This window comes from Stegastes partitus, unplaced genomic scaffold, assembly GCF_000690725.1.
Source record: "Stegastes partitus isolate 25-593 unplaced genomic scaffold, Stegastes_partitus-1.0.2 Scaffold585, whole genome shotgun sequence".
Lineage (NCBI taxonomy): Eukaryota > Metazoa > Chordata > Actinopteri > Pomacentridae > Stegastes > Stegastes partitus.
Window position 1 is genome coordinate 179,057 of NW_007578316.1, and position 10,293 is coordinate 189,349.

At 44.1% G+C, this 10,293-nt stretch overlaps 2 protein-coding genes across 2 annotated transcripts in view; both read left to right on the forward strand.

Annotated features, from left to right (window-relative positions):
* tlr18 (toll-like receptor 18) overlaps positions 1–2,986 on the forward strand; it is a 24,160-nt gene extending 21,174 nt beyond the window's left edge. Inside the window, exons 3-4 of the mRNA XM_008288960.1 lie at positions 70–1,252; positions 2,390–2,986. Coding sequence (XP_008287182.1) covers positions 70–1,252; positions 2,390–2,857 — 1,651 coding nt within the window. The 3' untranslated portion in view covers positions 2,858–2,986. The remainder of the gene's footprint in view (positions 1–69; positions 1,253–2,389) is intronic.
* Positions 2,987–6,245: 3,259 nt separating this feature from the next.
* LOC103362576 (protein S100-A1-like) lies at positions 6,246–10,025 on the forward strand. The gene is made up of 3 exons (XM_008288963.1): positions 6,246–6,313; positions 8,060–8,209; positions 9,677–10,025. Exons 2-3 carry the CDS (start codon positions 8,069–8,071, stop codon positions 9,851–9,853), a joined length of 318 nt encoding a protein of 105 aa, XP_008287185.1. The 5' UTR covers positions 6,246–6,313; positions 8,060–8,068; the 3' UTR covers positions 9,854–10,025.
* The last annotated feature ends 268 nt before the right edge of the window (positions 10,026–10,293 follow it).

Consider the following 10,293-nt stretch of genomic DNA (forward strand, 5'->3'; position numbering starts at 1 on the left):
AAACACTGTTGAGGAATTTGCTTCCCATTTGCATGCACACAACACACTAAAACCCTCCATGTCTTGTAGGTATATCAGCAACCCAGACGTGCTGCGATTTGACTGGCGCTTCACCTGGTTCAACAAAATTAAGAAGCTGTCCATTCGACACGTGTACTTCAACTCCGTACCTTGCGACGCCTGGGTCGAGATGGAAGGTGTGAAGTTTCTGGATGTTTCCAACAATCGACTGAAGAATGAGTTCATCTTCAACCAGCGATGCGACTACAGGGGCACCATGCCAAACCTTCTCACCTTCAACATGAGCAACAATGACTTAACCAGTCTAAAGGACATGTCGTCTCTTACGAGGGAGTTCCGGCAGCTGCAGGTGTTGGACTTTAGCAACAACAAACTGGGATCCGCTGAAGCAAGCCGAGACTGCGTTTGGAAACAAAACATCACTCGGCTCATCGCTCACCACAATCAGTTTGTAAGCGAAGCCCTTAACTGTCTGCCCACCACGGTGCAGTACTTGGATCTGTCCTACTGCAACCTGGACCAGCTGGACATGACGTACTTTAACAAAGCCACCAGCCTGAAAACCCTCCTGCTGAGTGGGAATAAAATTAAGTTTATCCCATCCAAGTGGGAAAGTCCATCACTGCAGTCCCTAGCTCTGGACGGGAATTCATTTGGCCTCATTAGCAAAGCGTCCTTCCAGGACATGCCCCAGTTGGCTCGCCTTCGGGCGGGGAACAACCCTTACCATTGCACTTGTGAGCTTCGCGCTTTCGTCGAGGACACGCTTTCCAAAAGGAGAGTCAATCTCACAGACTGGCCCTGGAACTACCGGTGCTACCACCCGGAGGCGCTGCTCAACACGGTCGTCGCTAAGTTCTTCCCGGGTCAAGTGGCCTGTGACATCAGACTGGTCATCATCATCTGTGTTGCAACCACGGCAGCAGTCATCCTGATATTTATGCTGATTTGCTATATTTTTGACCTCCCGTGGTACACCAAAGCCACGTACCAGATCATCAGGGCCAAGTACAGAGCTCACAAGGAGAAGGCCGAAGGGGATGTGGAGGATTTCACCTACCACGCCTTCATATCATACAGCCACTCGGACGCCGATTGGGTGAGGGACCAGCTCCTGCCGTGTTTGGAGAAAAACAGGAACCCCTATCGTCTGTGCATTCACGAGAGGGACTTCATGCCGGGAAAGTGGATCATCGATAACATCATCGACAACATTGAGAGCAGTCGTAAGGTAACGGAGATGCAGTTTTACATCGGTGTACATCAGCACACCAGCTGCTAGAGTAAAGAAGACTTGCATGAGCATCATTTCCTTGAGATGAGGTGTTTGGGAAAAGATTGAGAGGAAGTAAAACCTGTCAGATTGGGCAGACAGCTGGTGGGAACATCATCAGTCAACCAACTGGATGAGGAGAACCCAGAACTTCTCCTCTGGGAACTCCCAAAGTTACCGTACACTGATCAATTTAAATTGCTTCAACTAGTAACATGCAACTGAATCAAACTGATCCAAAATTATTGAGTCATATAAATTAGATGTACTTCATTTTATAATACAATCATTTTATTGAAACACTTAATTTTAACGACAGTCAACTTTAAGCTTCCAACTCTCCCCATTTAACTTCTGGCTTTGCCCAAACATAAAGCCTGATTTTGTCATTGAACTTCCTGTTGTTTCTTTGTCTTTCCCCTTTAACGCTACTTGAGGAAAACGGTTCTAGAGGTACAGCTGGGAAATCTGGAGAAATGCAAACATCAAATGCTAAAGAAGCAGTAAACCCACTTTTTTGCAATTTGGCTCAAAGAGACAAAGAGTACGTCTATAAATCACAACAGTAAATTGCCATCAGCAAAGCAGAAAGATAAAAGAGGTTCTTTTGAAACAGTACGTTGCTCCAATTACAGCTCAAATGCACTATTTACAATACAGGTGATTTGGTGATCTGAAAACTTGCCCCACAACCTGATGACTATTGTGAGATTCATTCTTAAGAGTCATAAATGTATTTATTACTTCTTAAGGACCACTTGATACATGAAGTAAAGCTAAATCTGTAACGTAAGGATCACATGCTGATGTTTTTCTGAGGTCTGTCCATCACCCCTGGCAGGACTCAGCCTATGGTGGTCATTCATGTGGCTCAGCGTCTTAAAAGGGCGTTGGAAAGATTCGAGCTCAATCCCTCGCTGATCAGCTCAATAAACGAGTGATTTTATCCATTCTGTGCAGCTCCCTAATATCCAAAGCATGCTTTTAAATAGCTCATAGCAACCCATAGCTCATCACATCCTCTGTAGGAGAAAGCATGACAGCAAAATGCTACTGTGAGATTTAATTCCTTTCTATCTTTGTTTTCATTCCCAGGTGATATTCGTCCTCTCTCGGCACTTTGTTAACAGCGAGTGGTGCAACTACGAGCTGTACTTTGCGCAGCAGCGAGCGATGGGAAAGACCTTCAGCGACGTGATCCTGGTGGTCAAGGAGCCCATCGATCCGAGCTCCTTGCCCAGCAAGTACTGCAAGCTGAAGAAGATGCTGAGCACCAAGACGTACCTGGAGTGGCCCCAGCAGGTGAACCAGCAGGCGTTTTTCTGGGCCCAGCTGAGGAGCGTCCTGGGAAAGCCCAAGATGACCCGAGACGGGACGCACAGCGTTAAGAGCAGAACCTCATCCGTGGGAGGGATTTCTGTGATCAGGCCTCCCATTGAGGAGGGAATGCCAGAGCTAGCTGAGCCTCATGACGACAAAGAAGTAAAACGCCCAAAAGAGAATATGAACTGGAACGACGTGGAACGGTCCAATCAGAACCAAATACCTGTGGTGGCATTTTGACCTTAAGCTTGAACAAATGTCCACACTCCCTCAGGATCTTTCTCAGTAAAGGCCTGTGACCTTTTTGGTGTGGGTTATGCCAACCTGGAAGCAAAAGCCAGCACCTCATTACGATGACAAACAAAAAAAACCCAATCCCTCCCTGCCCGTGGCATCCTGTCATGTTATCCCCGAGGGCCGAGCTGATGCCCTCTGCTCCGCTTTCCCCTCCGAGCGTCTCCGGCCAGGTGCCCCGCTGACAGGCGCTGAAAAGGCCGGCTCAAATGAGATCTCCCATGTCGCACTCTGGATAACAAGCAGAGGGCACGGGAAGCTGCGGTGACAGGTGCCACACTGTGAGAGGACTGTGCTCCGTTACAGCCTCGGCCCGTGGAGGTATGAGATCATGAATGCTCCAACTGTGATGTTCCAGGGCCAAATCAAATGCCACACAGACGGTATAATAGCGACACAAGTGATTGCAAAAGGTTGTACAAAGGATTAGAAATTGGGGAACTGGTAGTAATCCTGCACTTTGTATCAGCTCTTTGAATGCTCTATAACCAGCTCATAGTCTTTAATAAAAGCCTAGACTGTGGTCCTTCAAGTGCCTGAAGCAGAATAAAGTAAAATGCATCTATACTACAGGTACAGCCAGGAAGCAATCAGTGTAATTGCTGCCAAATGTCTGAATGTCATTGCTTTTAATAGCTTAATAATAGGTTCCCTTGTTTTTAAATATGCAAATAACACATGAAACAAGCAGGCAAAACCCATATCACAAGCTTTTAAACGGTATTTGAAACATGCATGAGAAGATGTTTGACCACTAGGGGGCGAGTCCAAAGCACATTGCCTTGACTTGTCACTTCAAACTATTAATGCAAGCATCTTATTTTGCAGACATATGTCACATACAGTAGAAGTTTTGAACCTTTAAGTCAGTGGTGCCCAACCTTTTTTGCACCACGGACCAGTTTTACACAAGAAATCTTTCTACGGAGCGGTCATTGCACACATAGCAAAAAATACTATTTTTTTCTATTAACAAGTTTCACAAATAGAACTACATGTTAAATATTTGTTTATGTTTTCTTCTGTCTCAACATTGAGTCTCTCCCACTTTCCAAAGAAGCTCTTCAGAGACGTTTGTGTTTTTTATACATTTCGGTATGACGGCTTCGTTTAACAGCGAGCATGAAAACTGAAAAACAAGCACAGATGGAAGTGACGGGAAGACAATTTTGCACTTTTTCCAAATAAAACATCCTGTAGACTGCCCTGGAAATAAAAATAAAACAATAAAACTTTTTATTTTCCTTTCTGTGTGGCCTGGTACCAAATCACCCACGGCCCGGTACCGGTCCGCAGCCCGGTGGTTGGAGATCGCTGCTTTAAGTGACAAAAAATACCAAATAAAATAACAGCAGATGTGAATGTAAACCTCTTCCTTCTGTAATCCATCTTTTTATACTGTAATGATTCAAGCATACTGTGTCCTTTATCGATGTTTTCTTGTTCAGCACTTTGGTCAACAGCAGTTTTATTGTGTTACTTATCAGTGAATTGGGTTTGAGTTGAGCTCAGACTTTAGTCATGAAGGTTACGATTGTTCTTTTTTTGGAGGGCATGTTAGATTTTCTTTTCTTTTTTTTTTAATGTTAAATGTTTTACCCTTTTTTTCCTTCCATCTCCTGTAATGAGTGAGCACCTTACCTTGACTTCACATGCTACCGGCAGAGTTCCCAGATGACCAGCAGATGACACCCTTGACACCTTTTTTATTTTTTCTCCTCGCTGACGGTCGTCGGTTCCCTGCAGAGAGAGAGAGTGAGAATGATTAATGTGACAGCACGCAGCTTGGGATGTTTTTTTGGAAGCACAACATGTCACCAGGCTGGCAAATCGCTCTCCATTTGCATTAATGAAGAGTAAAAAGGCCACACCGATGCTCACCACTGCATATGTGAATTACACTGTGAAACAGACGGATTTCTATATATACAGTCATGCTGGCATGGAACGTGTGTTTGATTCTAATGTTGTTTTTGATGTTTTAGTGTACCGTCTCATATTAAAAAGTGCAGAATGTGACTCATTCTAATGGCTTGTATAATGTAAAACTCTTTCTGTACAATACTGGGTGTGTGTTTTTGTGTAATTTAATAAAAAACATAACCGCTTTAGACACGATTGGTAAAAAAATGTGATGAATGTCTGCACTTTGAGATCAACTCTAATCAGTAATCAGAGATGGATGCTTTGGGTTCTCACGCTAATGAGAGATGAGAGGCTCGTTTTTTTCTCCGCTCACACATCCAGGCGGTTTCATTTAATCAAGTCAAAGTGCTTTATCTGCCTCTGGTCTGAGAGACTTTGAAGTTTTCTTTAATGAAATAGCCAAATATTGAATTCAGAAACACAAAATATATTCTTGAACTCGAGTGGCTTTGAATGAGCCGATTGTAGTTTTCATATATATTCTACAGAAAGGCATCATCCTTCAGCAGATGATCTCACCTGCCATGACTTTGTTATCAAATGCACTTCGGTTCGGCGTCCCAGTTAAATTTCTAACTAGAAGCACGCAATTATCCGTAATCTTCACGCCGTATAAGCCACCTGCAAATACCGATGCAAATCGACTCGGAGAACTTCAGCTGACAGGCCCGCGCTTAATTTGTGTTGCTACTGAAGCCGCACTGTCATTCAAGCATAATCATTTCCTTACTTGCAAATGACGTTAAGAGAGAGAGAGAGAAAAAAAAGCATTAGTCACACCTAACAAGCGTGAGCGAAGCCTAATAAAAATGAAGCGAGGCAGCGCGCGGGGAGAAGCCGCGACAGGAGAAAGGAAACGAAACCGCTCGAGCTTATTTCATGGATAATTTGCTTAAACTTTATTCAACTGCGTTTGAGAGCGCAATTGAATTTATTCTAAGTCGTAACTTTTAAGCCGACGTACAGTCGAGGCTTACGGATATTTAAACCTCTTCTATGACGGTCGAAGGCCCAGAACATCCTGCACATTGACCTTGCAGTTGAAGTGTTTTGGTTTGAACATAAAGTTAACAAAAAAAAAAGATTTAACCAAAAAGGAAGACAAAAAGATCTTGTATGTTGATTTGTTTAATGAGTTGCACACAATAGCCTCTAAAAACCTAAAAAATTTACAGACTAATTTCACTTTAAATGTTTTACGCAATAAAAAGAAAACCCCTGTGCAACGTCAAAGATGTGATCATGACTGTCAGCTCGGATATAAAAAGATGTCAGTCGTGTTTCTCCCAACAACATAACTTTATAAGGTGCTGAACTTTGAGGGGAGGGCGTTTTCCAGCTCTCACCTGGCTGCTGCCAGGAGGGAGGCGCCTATCTGATTCTGATTTACCTGCACACAGGTGCGTGCAGCCCATATAACAGACGAGGCAGGAGCTGAAGCCACTTCCACCGACACCTGTCAGAGTCAGCGTTCAGGTGAGTTTCTGCCATTTCTGTTCTTCTTTTACTTTCACGTCGTCTGCTGTCTGTTTTTTTTTTTTTGTCGCTCGTGCTCCAGCCGCCGTCACAGTTAATTAACGCCAGCTTTGCGTTTGATATTCAAAAGGCTTTTAATTAGCTCCCCCGATCGCGCCTGGAATAAATGATTAGCGGGCAATCATTGAGAATAATTAGAGGAATCTGGCTGCGCGTCATTCAGAGAAGCGATGTGGCGTATTGTGCTCTCAGACTGCAGCTCTTCTCTCCAACACAAGCAGCTGTGCATTATTGATGCGGCCGCGGCGCTCTTCATATAGGCTAGAGAGAGCCGTCAAAGCCGCCGGCCTGATGAAACGCGACCGGGGGTTAAGCCTCGGCATTAAGGCATCAGGTCGTTTATGTAACGTAACGCAAGCCACGATGTAGATCTATTTTATGTGCCCTGCAAGGGGTCTGTCCTTTGTCCTCGGCCGGTTCACGGAGGTGGGAGGTGAAGTGACTCAGCTCCCCTGTACCTGCTTCTCAGGTGTCTGACGGTGAAGGGCAGGTGTAAGGTTAGACTTTAAAACTGCTTTAACTCCGGTTATCATTCCTGACCCTCACCCATGTGCATCCTGGCTGGCCTCAAGCGGAGTTTGGCAGCAGCAGAGTTCAGCAAAGTTTGCGGTAAACACAATAAGTTGCAAAACGTAAGCAGCTTTTTCCATATTTTCCAAGACTTCTGTTCACCTCCATCAGTTGTTTATGCAATTAACTGATGTTCTCTGAAACTGAAACGCATTGGTCTATACATGCACAGCAAATGTGTTTAATCAGAAAGAGCAAATGAATCAGGAAACCGTTGCAAGTTTTCTACCTGCTTTACTTCCCTCTATTCCAGCAGGTTACTAACACACAATGCAGGGGAAGTCTATCAAAGAGTGCCGGAGCATGTTAGGATTCATGTCAGCTAGTGTCACACAGTTCTGTTTTTGTGCCACAACAGTGTTTGCTTCCACAATCTCGCCCTTAGAAGAACAGGTTTAGACAATTCTGGACACAAGATTATCAGAAAGATATGAATTCTGCAGACAGACTGGCTCCTGTGTTTGTGCTATCAAGTCACGCCGATCGACAAATATGCTGTTTCTATAAACCCAATCCAACTTCCTGCAAAAGTAAACGTGTAGTTTTAATGCCTTGATCAGTTTATTTTTGTTTAAATGTGAGGAGCTGTGCAGAATAAGTCAGCCTTGACAGAATGTGATGCAGTTTGTGTTCTCAGTGATTTGACAATGAACCTGAAAGCTGAAACGTAGTTAAGATGCACCTCGGCTGCTGCCTGGTTGCACATGGTTGCTCAGGAAGGTGTACCCCTGTAAAACCTCTTTTGTCTTTCCCTTGCCCCCCCTCACCAGTCTGCTTTACATGCAGGGAACATTTACAGGAAAACAGTGAACCATCTTTCAACACTCCTGCAAGTTACATCTTTGGCAACCTGATGATTCTTTTTTTTTTTCTCTCCAGTGTCCTACTGGAAAAAAATGTCATTACCTTCCTGCAGACAAGGATTTCTTTTTTTGCAGCAGAGTTCATAGAGGTGATGGAGGCTGTTGGTCCTCTTGTGTGCATCCGGCGCACATCGAAGGATTTCTTTCAGCAAATAAACAGTTTCCTCCCGTCTCCAGCTCGCCATAAAGTAATAAAATGTGTTCGAAATGGTGGCTTTTAATTTGTCCTTCAATGCCTTTTTTTAAATCGTAGGACTGCAAAATGTGTGCCAACCTGCAAGGAGCTATGGAGGACCTCATCAAAGTGTTCCACCGCTACTCTGCGAAGGAAGGTGACAAGTACAAGCTCAACAACAAAGAGCTGAAGAATTTGCTGCAGGAGGAGCTCTCAGATTTCCTGGCAGTGAGTATCTGTCGGCTGACCAAGAAAATCAAACCGTTTTTTTTTGTTTTTTTTAACCAAACTGTCACCAAGAATAATGTTTCATCTGAACATGCAGAGCTTCAACTAAACAGGCAACTGTGGCTTGTTGCTATAAACCATAGACTGTATAAAAGATGGACGTAGCAACCAACCCTGAAAAATGAAGCCAACCCGGAAGTGTCAAAAACCTGCAATATCACTACATCCACTAGCTGCTGGCTCCAAAAAGCCCTGGCTCCCATAGACTGGAATTGGAAAGATCACGAAATACTGCATTCCTACAGCTCAGGATTTTGTTTTTATTAGTTTTCATAGTCAAATCCAGAGATCAGGTGACCAATCTGAAAATAACTCAATACTGAATTTTTAAAAAATCGTCAACATTTTGCGGGGCAAGGGGCGTGGCCGGCTTGATTGACAGTCGGCAGCGACAATGCAGACGAAGCGAGCAGAAGGCGGTAAATGTGGGCGGGGCAGAGAGGGCCCGCCTCTCAATCCATCTGACCAATCGCTGCTCCTATGACTCCGCCCCCCTCCAATGATTTTTGCATGACTGGCTCCAAAAATCCAAGATGTCAACCAGGAAGTAGCAAAACCCTGGCTTCATTTTCTCAGTGCAGAAACCAACGGGTGACGTCACGGTAGCTACGTCCATCTTTTATACAGTCTATGCTATAAACTGAGATTAGTGGGTTAAACAGAGCTAGTTAACCACCAAGAGGGATCGCCATGGTAACCGACGCCACACAGCTAACCTTGAAGACCACATTGGAACAACTCAACCAGTGACTTATTAAATGCACAGCAGCTGAGAACACCACCCGATTCTAATGGCACACAATGCCATTTATAGCCTCCAGCTTCCTTTAATATTTTGATAAAATCGTGTGTTGATGTCGTCATATTCTGAAAGGCTCTGAAATCGCTCGTAGCTGAAAGCTGAACGTCTCAGCAGCGGCTCAGAGCGCCTAAACAGCTGATGTAATATCATCAGGTGCAAGAGACAATGATTGCATAAAAGCTGTAATGCTGCTACCATAGGGAGACATTCCCAACATCCAATGATGAGTTTTCTGAGCAAAATATGCCCAATAAAAAATGATAAAATCCAAATATTCCCCATTGGCAAGCCATGAAATGAAACATGTTTGATTTTCATATCCATGTATGGAGCCTTATTTCTACTGATGGTTGTCTTGCAGGCAAACTGGAGAGATTAAAGCATAAATATACACAACAGGTCTGCCACAAATGGTCCTAAATCACTAATTTTCAGTACAGCTGGTTCTGGCATGAGGCCCTATTGTTGATGCATTACCTTTTATAGTCTGAGTTATCGTGGCAGGGCACTTTAGCTTAACATCCTGGGCGTTTTAAGGCTTGGAAGTTGGTGTGTCATTGAGGGTTTTAAACAAATTTACATTTTTCATCCTGCTTCTCTTCCAGGGCTCCAATGAGTGCGGCGTGGTGGAGAAGATCATGCTAGACCTGGATGAGAACGGCGACGGCGAGGTGGACTTCCAGGAGTTCGTCGTCCTGGTCGCCGCGCTGACCGTCGCCTGCAACGAGTTCTTTGTGGATTTCGACAAGAGGTCCAAGAAAGAGCAAGAGGACTCTGGTTAAAAGGACTAAACGTGTATTTACATTAATTCTTTGCATAAAGGTTTGAATCAGTCCTTCAATAACGCAACGCCTTGGAATGTTGGAAAAGATCATCACTGCTAATCAATGCAATGTCTTACTGGTTTTGTCCCTCAGAATGTCTTCCATCTTAATAAACTGCTCTACAGACTGATTGTTTTGTCTGTTATTTTAAGAACAGGCTTTAATATTCTACAGGAGTGTGTCTATATTGCAGAAACGTGTCCTCGGGCGAGTTTGCAGCCTTTGAAATGAAACCATTTACATCCAGATGCATTTATTCATACAAATGTGGTGAAGATGAGACTTAAGATTAAAATCCAACAAGTGGGGAAAACAGCTTTCCAGCAGCACCGAGCACCACCCAGTGTCTGACGGAGGTAAATCACAGCTGCTCTGACGTCATCCCTTCCCACTAATCC

Coding starts and splice junctions, on each gene's coding strand:
- LOC103362576 (XM_008288963.1), top strand. CDS start 8,069: ATGTGTGCCAACCTGCAAGGAGCTATGGAGGACCTCATCAAAGTGTTC. Junction 8,210..9,676: donor AGCTCTCAGATTTCCTGGCA/GTGAGTATCTGT, acceptor CTTCTCTTCCAG/GGCTCCAATGAGTGCGGCGT.